The sequence below is a fragment of the Argentina anserina genome, chromosome 6 (assembly GCF_933775445.1).
Source record: "Argentina anserina chromosome 6, drPotAnse1.1, whole genome shotgun sequence".
Taxonomy (NCBI): domain Eukaryota; kingdom Viridiplantae; phylum Streptophyta; class Magnoliopsida; order Rosales; family Rosaceae; genus Argentina; species Argentina anserina.
The window spans coordinates 35941817-35953889 of NC_065877.1; the positions used below are offsets into that span (position 1 = coordinate 35941817).

At 38.5% G+C, this 12073-nt stretch overlaps 2 protein-coding genes across 4 annotated transcripts; both read left to right on the forward strand.

Moving 5' to 3' along the window:
- The first annotated feature begins 588 nt into the window (after window positions 1-588).
- Window positions 589-4102, forward strand: LOC126801065 (shaggy-related protein kinase epsilon). The gene is made up of 13 exons (XM_050528519.1): window positions 589-736; window positions 837-1019; window positions 1145-1237; window positions 1776-1835; window positions 1956-2228; window positions 2345-2419; window positions 2510-2566; window positions 2744-2884; window positions 2992-3042; window positions 3140-3235; window positions 3328-3411; window positions 3575-3677; window positions 3783-4102. Exons 2-13 carry the CDS (start codon window positions 897-899, stop codon window positions 3863-3865), a joined length of 1239 nt encoding a protein of 412 aa, XP_050384476.1. The 5' UTR covers window positions 589-736; window positions 837-896; the 3' UTR covers window positions 3866-4102.
- A 1316-nt stretch (window positions 4103-5418) lies between these two features.
- On the forward strand, window positions 5419-10801 carry LOC126797693 (DNA (cytosine-5)-methyltransferase DRM2). 3 transcript variants are annotated; one of them, XM_050524381.1, is made up of 10 exons: window positions 5419-5709; window positions 6344-6387; window positions 6843-6956; window positions 7422-7527; window positions 7621-7667; window positions 8227-8412; window positions 8669-8762; window positions 9156-9247; window positions 9357-10088; window positions 10251-10801. In XM_050524381.1, the coding sequence occupies exons 2-10, from the start codon at window positions 6385-6387 to the stop codon at window positions 10683-10685; spliced, it is 1809 nt and encodes a 602-aa protein (XP_050380338.1). In that variant the 5' UTR covers window positions 5419-5709; window positions 6344-6384; the 3' UTR covers window positions 10686-10801. The 3 variants fall into 3 exon arrangements, with proteins under 3 accessions (XP_050380338.1, XP_050380339.1, XP_050380337.1); XM_050524382.1 differs by having other exon boundaries at window positions 7428-7527; XM_050524380.1 differs by having other exon boundaries at window positions 7428-7667.
- The last annotated feature ends 1272 nt before the right edge of the window (window positions 10802-12073 follow it).

Below are 12073 nucleotides of genomic sequence, written 5' to 3' on the forward strand. Positions count from 1 at the left end.
ACACTAGATATTATTTCACGTATGCGTGATGCATCACACATTATTCCATCCAACAACATATATATAGAGCAAACCATGAAACACACTTGGATCATCACTCAAACTTAACCTCTCGTCCTTCTTTCCTACTTATCCAAGCCATCAATCACCCTATTCACCCACACTCTCACCCTATATATTCACAAGCAAACCCCATTGTTCCATTTCATCTTCTTGTGCTCTTTTCAACATTGTCTTCTTCTTCAAATTCCAGGGTCAGATTCGCCATCCATCACTTCGCCCCATTTGACAAGAAAGCCTTTCACCAAAGAAGAAACACAAACGTCAAACCCGCCCAGTACGTGTCGCACACTTGCTTTGAACTTCCTCCTCCAATGGTCTAATCTAAATCATTCCGAGCCCCGCTGACGTCACCGTCCCCACAAGCCGACTCAGCGCCACGTAGGAAAAAGGAGACCCGGTCGCCCCCCCGAAACGGATCCAACCAACTCTCATAACCGGATTTGATAAAACCCGTTGGGTCCCGCGCTCGGAATCAGAAAAGGCGCAGAGTATCCAACGGGGCGGGTCTTCACTCGGTCAAACCTCCTTGAAATTACAAAAACCCCCCCCTCTCTCTCCTTCTCTCTCTTTTCCCTCTTTCATTTCTTCACATTTATAATTTAATCGCGTCAAGAAAACTCAGCTAGGGTTTCTCTCCATAGCTTTTTGCTCCGATCGCCGAGGCTCGTCAAATGTGAGCGGGGATCTTTCGTTTCAGCTCTGCTTTGTTTTGTTTTTTTACCTTTTCAGTTTTTGCCTTTCTGATTTCTGCAATTTTTTTTGTTTGGATTTAGATTGTGAAGCTCAGATTTAAGAGGCTGCGAGACGACGACGTTTTGAAGGGCTTAGGATCAATGGCTTCAGCTGGTGCGGCGCTACCGCCGGCGTCGGGTGTTGAGAATCGGGACGGTAACAACGCTAGGTTTGCTGATAAGCTGCCCGAGGAAATTAACGAGATGAAGATTAAAGATGAGAAGGTGAAGTTTACTTTTGTTAAGTCTTTTGGTTCAGTAAAGTTGTTTTTGAATTTCTCTGTTTAGAATTTATTTATTTGTTCATAGTTTTTATTTTAATTTTAATTTGGTGAAAATTTTGATTATAGGAAATAGAAGCAGCTGTGGTGAATGGGAATGGGACTGAAACTGGCCACATTATTGTGACTACAATCGGTGGCCGGAATGGTCAGCCTAAGCAGGTACATTTCTACCAAGTGTTTTGGTAATCGTACTCGTGTTGCTAGTTTGCTAGTTGTTAAAATGATGAAGTAAGCATTAGGTGAGTTAAATTGTTCCTTAAATGAACCGTACTAAGGCATTTGGAATTGATGAGTAATTGAGTAAATTACAGAAGAAACTGAGCTGGTCTGATGTGGCTGTTAGTTGTTGAACCTATAAAGCACATGCTGATGTGATAGATACAAAACATGTGATCTTATCAACTCCGAATTGCATATTAGTTAATGGTCCTGGCTCAAGTGCTACGAATATAATCTCAATGTGTAAGTAATGGGAAGAGAATGTAGTAATATGACGTAGAAGGAAGAGAGATGACAGTATTAAGAATTTTGTATAATTACCACCTGCCGCGAGTATCTGCATTTTTGTGTCAGTACATGGTAGGTTAATTGCATCTTGCAAGTTTTAGTGCTATTATCTAAATAGTACAGTGGCTTTTGTTCTTATATAAAACACTGGAATGGTTAGTGTTAAAGTCCTCTTTGATTGTTAATGCAGACTGTCAGTTACATGGCAGAGCGTGTTGTTGGGCAGGGTTCATTTGGTATTGTCTTTCAGGTAATATATGTCCTTGAGTACAGTTATGGCTTTTTGTGGAAGAAATAGAAGCTTTCAAGATAGGAAAACTGACCTTCGTCACGATCGCACTATTGAAGCCTCAATTGTTCTGTTTTGCAGGCTAAGTGCCTTGAAACTGGAGAAACTGTTGCTATCAAGAAGGTTTTGCAAGACAAGAGATACAAGAATCGTGAGTTGCAAACAATGCGCCTTCTTGATCATCCTAATGTTGTTGCACTCAAACATTGCTTCTTTTCAACCACGGATAAGGATGAGCTCTATCTAAATCTGGTGCTTGAATATGTACCTGAGACTGTTTATCGTGTGGTAAAACACTACAGCAAGGCAAATCAACGGATGCCTATGATATATGTCAAACTCTATACATATCAGGTACAGTATATTGTTGTTCGTGTCTTCTTGTGATAGTTCACTTACTTTTTCTTTTTTTGAAAGTTCTTTTGCTAACTCTGTTCTGCTCTTTTTGTTTGTTTCATCTGTCTTGTCAGATTTGTAGAGCTTTGGCATATATTCACGGAGGCATAGGAGTATGCCACAGGGACATTAAGCCACAGAATCTCTTGGTATGCACTACATCATCTTTCTGTTTCCCCCTCTATATTACAGTTGCATCATATGATAGACTATATTTACTATACAATGTGTTGTATCAGGTTAATCCCCATACTCATCAAGTCAAGCTGTGTGACTTTGGAAGTGCAAAAGTCCTGGTATACCCTTCTCCCAGTGTTTCATATCTTAGAGTAAAACATTTTGCTGGTGATAGAATAATATATAAAGCCTGGATGATTCATTCATCGTACATACTTGCCAATACATTCATGGAAGGCATTGAGATATGTATGGTTCCTTGTTCTTCTCTGAACTTCTTTCATCAATAATGATAGGTGAAAGGCGAACCAAATATATCATATATTTGTTCACGCTATTATCGAGCACCTGAATTGATATTTGGGGCAACTGAATACACTACTGCCATTGACATCTGGTCTGTCGGTTGCGTGCTTGCTGAACTGCTTCTTGGACAGGTTCTATGCAGTATAAAAAAATATCACTCAGTTTGTTTAGGTTATAATCAGAGGGGTGTTTCCAATATGTTGTTCCTTAACTTTACCCTCTGTGTTGTCTTTTGTAGCCTCTCTTCCCTGGTGAGAGTGGAGTTGATCAGCTTGTTGAGATTATTAAGGTAAAAGTATTTTCTTGTATTGGTCATTTTATCAACTCAAGGTTGATCACTCAGCATATGCCATTTCAATTGAGTTTACGTCTTTCTCTGTATGTAGGTACTTGGCACCCCAACTCGTGAAGAAATCAAATGCATGAACCCAAATTATACAGAATTCAAGTTTCCTCAAATCAAGGCTCATCCGTGGCACAAAGTGAGTTTCTCGGTTCCTTGCTGACCATTGTTCTTTATTCACTAAAGATGTGGGGTTCAATTTTCATTCTATTGCATCATCTTTGTGTGCAGATATTCCACAAGCGCACACCCCCAGAAGCAGTAGATCTTGTGTCAAGACTCCTTCAATATTCTCCCAGCCTAAGGTGTACTGCTGTAAGTATCTCACCAGTTCCATTATGTTGGAACTGAGTTCTAGGGAGTCGAAAGATATCGGACTCTTCAGGGACTTTATAAAACTGTACACATTAATAATATAGGTCTGCATTGTGCCAAATTATCAACTGGGGGTAATCGAATTTTAATTCTGTGTTTCCAGCTTGAGGCTTGTGTCCACCCATTCTTTGATCAACTCCGTGATCCTACTACTCGTCTCCCTAATGGACGACCTTTGCCTCCTCTCCTCAACTTCAAGCCCCAAGGTTTGTTCCGGTTTACTTAACTGCATGCTAATTCATGTGTTTGTCTGTCTTATATGGTGTGGTAATGTTTGATCGGAATAATAATGATGGTTGATGCATGTGCAGAGCTGAAAGGAGCTACTTCTGAGCTTCTAACCAGACTGATACCTGAGCATGCCAGAAAGCAATGTGCGTTTCTAGGTACCTAGACAAACCGCAGCTACACAGATTCATGTGAGGCGACTGTACCACTGTAATGTTTCTTCTCGTATTAGTGAACAAGTTAGGGACATCTAGTTTATATCTGTTGATATAGCTCCCTGTACTTATCGCTTAAGCTTTTTCCTGTGATACATTACTACTGAAACTCATGACTACGCTGACAGGTGATTGAATCATGTATGTACCAAGTATTATTGACTTATTAGAACCTCTTCACCCTCTCCTCTCCTTTTCTATTTGTAGTGATTTGATCAGCAAAATGCTCGATTATTAATGTGGAATAATTGATTCTTTTGTGATCTGTTTGAATAGCAAAGCTGATCGACAGCAGCTGTAATTACCGTTACGAGTTTCGAGTTGAGCTTACTATAGGTATGAACGAGTTTCTTGACATCTAGGTTCGGGTTTAGTTTTTTTTTTTTTTATCGTGGTGTTTGGTTTGCGTAGAAGAACTATCGTCAACAACTATTTCATTTCCATTGATCATCAGAGAAACTTTCTCCAAATAGTCACATAAGTACATACAGACATGCAGTTACTGAGCAACAACCCAAGGGAAATAAGATCATTTATAAAATGTATTCCTATAATATGGATATTTTCTTCATCACAAAAAAACATTTACGGCGAACACTAGTCATTTAGCGAATGAATGAGGAAGGAATTATGAGAGCATGTTTAACAACTTTTGTATAATTTCTCTATAATACGGACGCAACAAATTACATTTATAAGAAATTTATGCTCCAACTCCAATGGTTTCCACATGAGGGTGAGAATCTTTTCACAAGTTTGAAAGACTATCTTATCCATATTACACATTTTTCAAATTTTACCATCATAACCTTCATTTCTTAATATTACATTTTTCGATATTACTAAAATCAAAATTAAACTAGAGTATCAAAATCAATCCTCAATAATTGTTAAAACTGAAAACTTCATATAAATACACAAGAGATGTGAGTTGTGCATAAAAAGGAGATGAAGGACAATTCACTGCATCAATGATTCTCAACCTTCAACATAACTCATTTATTGGGGGTGTGGAGATGATTGGGGGTGTGGAGATGATGACACTAGTATTTGATGCCCTGGAGCACTATGTTTTGATTTTTTCTAATAAAAATATCTCTTTTCCCAATGCCACTTGAGTTGAGAGAGAAAGATATATAATCTTTCTCCTCACTCGCTTGAGAGTATGAAACATCTCATACTCGCTCATCTCCACCACTCATCCCACCTCACCAAATCACATCATAAGTGTGTTCTAGTTAGGTGAGCCTGTAATTGATTTTCCCAGCCCATATTATAACAAGAACTTTTCCAAAAAAAAACAAGAAAAACAATGTTTTTTTCACTCTCAGTTTTTATACTCTCAGACCATACGTAAATGACTAAATGTTAATATTTTTCTTGTTATATAATTAATTTCTAAAATTTTTAGTGAAAGAAAAAAAATCAAATTATTATTAAAGTAATACAATGAGTGCAAGAGCGAGTATTTGAAATCCGAGCGTGTCGTAGTGCGTCTGGGGCTTAAAACCCGAGAAACCCAAAAGCTCAGAGTTCTGAGTTCTCTGAATGAAGGTCCACGGATTCTCTCCATCACGGACTTGACCGGAAATTTTCTCTCTCTTTACCTCTAAAACGCTCTCATCTTCTTGCTCTCTCTCTCTATATTTCGGTGCTCTTATGTAGTAGCTTCTGATCAACTCCGCCGCCTCCGGTTTCGGTTCTCCAACGGCGTTTGCCTCTCCGTACAAGAAGGCCGCTTTGTACGGAGACGAAGTGCATTACGACGACGGCGTCGGAATCGGACTCCGGGGAGGTGAGTTTGTTTTGTGAGATTTGGATAAATTTGTAATCGCGGTAAAATTTATGTGCAAGTAAAAGCAGATTGGTGAAATTGCAATTTGTGATTGATGATTGTGTTAAATTTGGGATTTTGTTGCTGAAAGATGTAAGAAAGTGGGTGAAAATTATGTAGGAGCAAATTTATGAGGTTATTGATGTGTGGATTGATACAGTTTCTGATGTCATGCATGTTATGGTAGTAGAAATGTAGGCAGTGAGTTGTTTGGGAATGTTGAATTTAGGTTTAGAAGAGACCTTGTAAAGTAGAGGTGGTTGTGTAGCCTTTTTTGAGGTCAGTGGAGTACTGTTCAACCCTAACTTCCCATTGATCCTAGTGAGTTACAATGTCATCAATATTCATATGAGAAGACTTGTGTACCTGAGCCTGTAATGGCATCATTTTGTCTTTCTTTTCTCAGCTCTGTGCTTCTATACATCTTCACTCTTCAAATAGTATCTTTGCATACATGCCTTGAACTATATATATTCCTAGTTGCTTCTTCCATAAAACTTTCTATGCAAGTTAGGGAATGACATTTCTTTATTGCCTTTATGATCCAAGTTTCCCTTTGTGTGGTACTTAATCATTCCCTGTTTTTCTTGGACAGCTTGCGAACCTTTGTGCGGGTGACCATTACATTATAAAGACATGGTATTTCTTTTCTGTTCTATTCTTTATATCCCTAAAATTCATGTAGTCCGGAATTTACATTCATCATTGAATTTACTAAATTGGTGCGGTTGACAGACCTTAAAATACCTTAAAAATTTAACCAACCAAAACAAAAGAAAAGCAAAGAGGTTATGAAAGGAAATAAAAAGAAACTAGTTGATCTTCTTCAAAAGTGTAGTGTTTTTACGATGGTTTATGCAAATAGTGGGAGTGCATATTGTTGGAAACCTTCTACCCATTGTCTTCCAAATCTAAAGATTTCCTTGCAGAATTGTGGCAGCTATTTTTCATTCTGTTACGATTTTTGGTTTGTGGTCTGGGGCTCTGGGCTGTATAGCTCCACCCTCATGGGATTCTTTTATAAAAAAAGTAAATGATATTTGCAGGACTATTCATTGATTTCTATCTCTCAAATTTGTACATAACCTTTTCAGGATGGAAATTCATCTGGGGTAAACGGAAATAATGTTGACTGGGATACTGAAGACGAGCTGGACGAGATTGAAAATTTCACTTTGTCTTCTTCAGCTAATCTGGGCTATGGGGAGGTAAATGTTTCTTTTATGATGTTTGTAAAACATTTAGGTCAGCTTATTACTATTAAAGTAGTAAGACGAATTTATGCCGCTTTAAGACTTGAAAATGTTTTGAGACCAAGAAAAATGAATCTTTAGTGTGATAAGTTTCATTTCAGCCTTATCAAATACTTTCCAACTAAACTGAAGAACTCTATTTTAAGAAATTCGTAATCACTAGTCCTTTCCTTCTTTACATGTACCGTACCTTGCTGTCTGGTTGAATGTGTTGCCAATTCGGTTTCCCATGTGCACACTTAAGTCCTCTTTTGTCTTTATAATTTTATGGCTTTGATGTTCTTGTAAACATATACTGATACTAGATGCATATGCACAAAAGTATACATGTAGAAGCATGCTCGGTGTTTAGATGGAGTCATGGAAATATAGTATATATTAGACCCTGAACATGCAATTGCTTATATTTTTTTTCCCAAGCTACAGGGGTGCTCATCAACAGAACCTTGCAAGACCAAAGTTTTTGATAATTTTGTCAGCATGGGATTTTCTCACAAATTGGTAGCCAGAGCTATTAAGGAACATGGTAAGAACACTGTACCATATTGTTCTCTGTGCTTTATAATTGTAATGATTCAGTTTCACCATAATTTACACAGTACTATGATGAAACATACAGGTGAGAAAGACGCAGATTCAATTCTGGAAAGCCTCCTCTTATACACTGTGAGTTTAAACATGTTTGTATCTACTGTTGCCTTCTTGGATAAAGAATATGAGTTTTGATTGGTTATGCCTGATGTTTTGGTTCAAAACTAATGTTCTAGTTTTCAGACTGAACTTGCATGTAGTAGACTAGGATGTTAATTGACCACAAATTGAATATTCAATTATTGTCTTTCATTTCCCAGCTATATAGCATGTTATTTATTTTAGTGAATAATTATACTAGTGTATTCTCGTTGAGCTGGCCTCTTGGTTCTCACCACTTTCAGTTAGTCTTCTTTTTTTTCATCTATACTATCTACATCTGACCTCAATATCGCATCACTAATACATTTTTCGTTGGTGCCCGACATTGGCATTATCTCCATCTTTTTTCCTATCTCTGATATTGATGAAGAAGAGATAAACAGTATATCTTTAATAGGCATCACACTTCATTGTTACGATCTCTGTCGAGTGGCATCTCAATTGCCCTCCTTCTATATTGTTAATCAAGTTATTAGATTCATCTAGCAAATAAGATTTTACATTCAGCTGTCTTCATACAATTATTTTGCAGGCTCTTGAAAATTCAACTCCAGAGCAGGATTCTCCTCCAGAGCAGGATTCTCCACCAGAGCAGAGTTCTCATCCGGAACAGTGCTCTCCTCCACAACAGCAACAGATCGATTCTGATCCCTTTTCTTCAGATTATGAGGGGAGCTTTCTGGATGGATTTTCAGATCTAGATAGCTCTGATAATGAGGTAGTTATTGTCTGACCAGTTTTTCTCCAAAGGATGAATGCCTTTCTGTCTTGTATGAATTTAATATGTTTTTAAAAATACTTATATATGCCACCCTTTTTGCAAACCTTTTTCTTCTGTATCCTACAAGCCACATGACATTATATACTTCTGAAATCTTGTTAAAACCTAGTGTTTCCTCACCATTCTGCACATGTAATCCACATTTGTGTACTTAGATACTTCATACAAAGTTTAATTAAACTCTTCTTTTCAGTGCATTCCAACATCTGAGGAGGAGAAGAAACTTGTGTCCTTGGTTAATATGGGGTACACAGTATGGGAGGCTTCAATTGCAATTGAGAGATGCGGTAAAACTAGTGTCAAGTTTGCTTAGCTTTATTCTCTTTCAGCGTATTTCAGTACAGCTTTATCTTTTTGGTGTTTTTTTTTTCCAAGGATTCTGTAGATAATCTGTGAAGTGCTAAGTGTTCAGTATAGGTGGATACCTTGAACTGAAACACATCTGCATTTTATATATAGAACTTACATATCCAGGGTCTAAGATTTCATCTACAGGGCAACTGAAACACACACACACACACGCACGGAAAATTGACTAGGATGTAACCATACCATATAAAGGCCAGTAATTTTGAGGCAACTAATCCTTTCAATATTCTCTATTTAGTGGGCATATGAACTCAGTTTACTGCTATTTCAGTCACTTACTGATACATCCATATATTATGGTGACCTTGCAGGTGTTGACTCTACCATAGATGAATTGACTGATTTCATATCAGCTGCTCAGTTTTCAAAGGCAGAAGATGTCCATTTTCCCCTTGAAGAGAAGGTATTATTATTATTTTTGGTTGTTATAGACCTCTTCACTTAACTAAAGATTCAGTTTTATCTATTCAGCTGTGTTTGGTGGATTGTGATGGCTGGTTTTACTTTTACAGCCTAGACGTCTTCACATTGATGACAAGAAGAAAAGGAAACTCTGTGAAATTGCCATGTCAAAAAGAAAAAAGAAGGTGGGGCTTGGAAATGGGATCATTGATGAAGATGATGAGGCACTTCATCTCCCAAATCCAATGATTGGATTCGGGACTCCAACACATCTTTGTCAAATCCACAGGAGTATTCCAGAGGCAGCCAAAGGACCTCCTTTCTTCTACTATGAAAATGTGGCATTGACTCCTAAAGGGGTCTGGAGCACAATATCCCGATTTCTGTATGAGATCCAGCCTGAATTTGTTGATTCCAAGTACTTTTCTGCAGCTGCTAGGAAAAGAGGTTATGTTCATAATCTTCCAATAGAGAACAGGTTTCCTCTCATTCCCCTCCCACCGCAGACTATTTTTGATGCATTTCCCATAACAAGGAGGTGGTGGCCTAGTTGGGACGAGCGCAGACAGCTGAATTGCCTACAGACTTGCTATGCTAGTGCAAAGTTGACTGAGAGGATCAGGCTGGCTCTCAAAGACTTTGATGAAGATTCGGTTCCACCAGAAAAAGTTCGACGTTCTGTTCTATATGAATGCCGGAAGTGGAATCTTGTATGGGTAGGGAAGAACAAGGTTGCCCCATTGGAGCCCGATGAGGTGGAAATGCTGTTGGGGTTCCCGAGGAACCATACAAGGGGAATTAGTAGGACTGATAGATACAAGTCACTGGGAAATTCATTCCAGGTAAAGTTCTGTTTGCTTTCATTTGCCTTCATAATCAGTGATACTATCTAGTGATAATTCCCGATATCTTCAAATATTCTATGTTCATGTTGTAGACTTCAAACTATTGTCACTTTTGTCTATCTGCTATTACATATCACTTATGAGATCAATTCATTCCAGATTGATACAGTTGCCTATCATCTATCTGTGTTGAAAGATCGGTTTCCCAATGGCATCAATGTCCTCTCTCTTTTCTCTGGGATTGGGGGCGCAGAGATAGCCCTCCATCGGCTTGGCATACGGATGAAGAACGTTGTGTCTGTTGAGATTTCAGAGGTGAGCAGAACTGTGGTGAGGACTTGGTGGGAGCAAACCAAACAAAAAGGAAACTTGTACCACCTTGCTGATGTGCAAGAGTTGAATAAGGACCGGCTTAAGCATTACATCAATACCTTTGGAGGGTTTGATCTTGTGGTTGGTGGGAGCCCGTGTAACAATCTTGCTGGTAGCAACAGACATCATAGAGATGGGCTTGAGGGAAAAGAATCGTCTCTGTTCTTTGATTATTTCCGTATATTAGACGTAGTGAAGGATCTTATGCCAAGAAACAGCTGATCAATGTATTATTCGAGATCTAGATACTTGAACCTCTAGTTACTTATGCTCTTAATTTAGATGAATAAATATTGGATTTCTTTGATATTTAAGTACTCGGATCATAACATTCTTTTCATCTCTCTGTTTTCCTATGAATGGCATAAAGTACTGTATCAACAATTGATGATCATCATCGTGGCTGTAAGCTTCACACGGCCCTGAAGAAGCCAAAAGTTAGCAGCCAACATATTTTGCCACTCAGAGTTGAAGGCAAGTGAATACTTTGGCCTCCGTAATGATTTGAGGGCTCGCCCTCTTCCACAGTCGGCATTGAGTATCGACAAATGGGACACAGGTGACTCGTCTTCAGCCACGGGACAATGCAATCCAGATGATAAATGTGTGTGCAAGGCAAATGAGCAATCAGTTGATCAACACCGGCTTCAGTAAAGTAGTCCATGCAAATAACACACGAGGGATTCCGTTTGATAGTAGCTTCTTCTAAGTTATCAAGCCTCACTTTCTGCAAGCTGTTAATTGATGATGTCGTTGCACGAAGAAACCTGAACCTGCGAGTTTCAAAGGATTCCCAGGTAACCCTCTCAGGGTTACTGTTATTGTGATAGTCTACCTCACTCAATGCATATGTTTCGGTAGTCTTCACTATCCACGCGAGAATAATCTACGTGAATTCTAATGGGGAAACATTCCCTGGTAACTAAACTGATGTCAGTATGGTCAAGATCGTTAGACACCGTCACATCGCCAACAAACACAACAATCCGGCGCCCTGGGACGGCAGCTTATACCACCTGAAATAGTTTTCCAAGGATAGGTGGGTGCTGCTCTAGGGAAACACCTAATTCTGAAATTGTCACTCCGCTTCTAATGAACAAGGGGGTTCCAAAATTTATAGAAACCTTTGGGTCGACCAAAAGGGTCTGGTAAGAAGAATCTCAAGTGCAGGGAAAATCTTTTCTTATATTCAGGAAATTTATTATTATTTGGATGATAAAGGCTTGCTTTGTGATTCCATAATTCTAGCTTTCAAGCATAACCAGAGTCCACTGTCGCCAAAGTAACTTGTAAAATTCACTAATGGTTTTACCATCCACCAATCCTTGATAAAAGCTTTGATTTCAAAGCTACCTTCTGGCCTGTAACATGACTTTGTTTTGTTTAATTCAGGATTCAATCACTAATCAGCAGTAATCAACACTCAAATAAGGATACTGCGGAAATTAGCAAATCACAAGAGTGGTTTAGTTTAAAAGTAGCATAATAATCCAGCAGCATCGACATGATTCACATGAAAAACACTACAGGTAAACCATGTGAATATTTACTGAAATTTTATATAGATTATTGGTTCACTTGCACCTTAGTGTTAATAATTACATTTGATA

What these genes read in the sequence shown, in the direction of transcription:
- LOC126801065 (XM_050528519.1), top strand. Translation starts at nt 897, where the DNA reads ATGGCTTCAGCTGGTGCGGCGCTACCGCCGGCGTCGGGTGTTGAGAAT. An exon ending in TTAAGCCACAGAATCTCTTG is followed by an intron (nt 2,420 to 2,509) that starts GTATGCACTACA and finishes GTGTTGTATCAG; the next exon opens with GTTAATCCCCATACTCATCA. An exon ending in CTGAACTGCTTCTTGGACAG is followed by an intron (nt 2,885 to 2,991) that starts GTTCTATGCAGT and finishes TGTCTTTTGTAG; the next exon opens with CCTCTCTTCCCTGGTGAGAG.
- LOC126797693 (XM_050524380.1), top strand. An exon ending in AAAGCCTCCTCTTATACACT is followed by an intron (nt 7,668 to 8,226) that starts GTGAGTTTAAAC and finishes ATTATTTTGCAG; the next exon opens with GCTCTTGAAAATTCAACTCC. An exon ending in ATTTTCCCCTTGAAGAGAAG is followed by an intron (nt 9,248 to 9,356) that starts GTATTATTATTA and finishes TTACTTTTACAG; the next exon opens with CCTAGACGTCTTCACATTGA.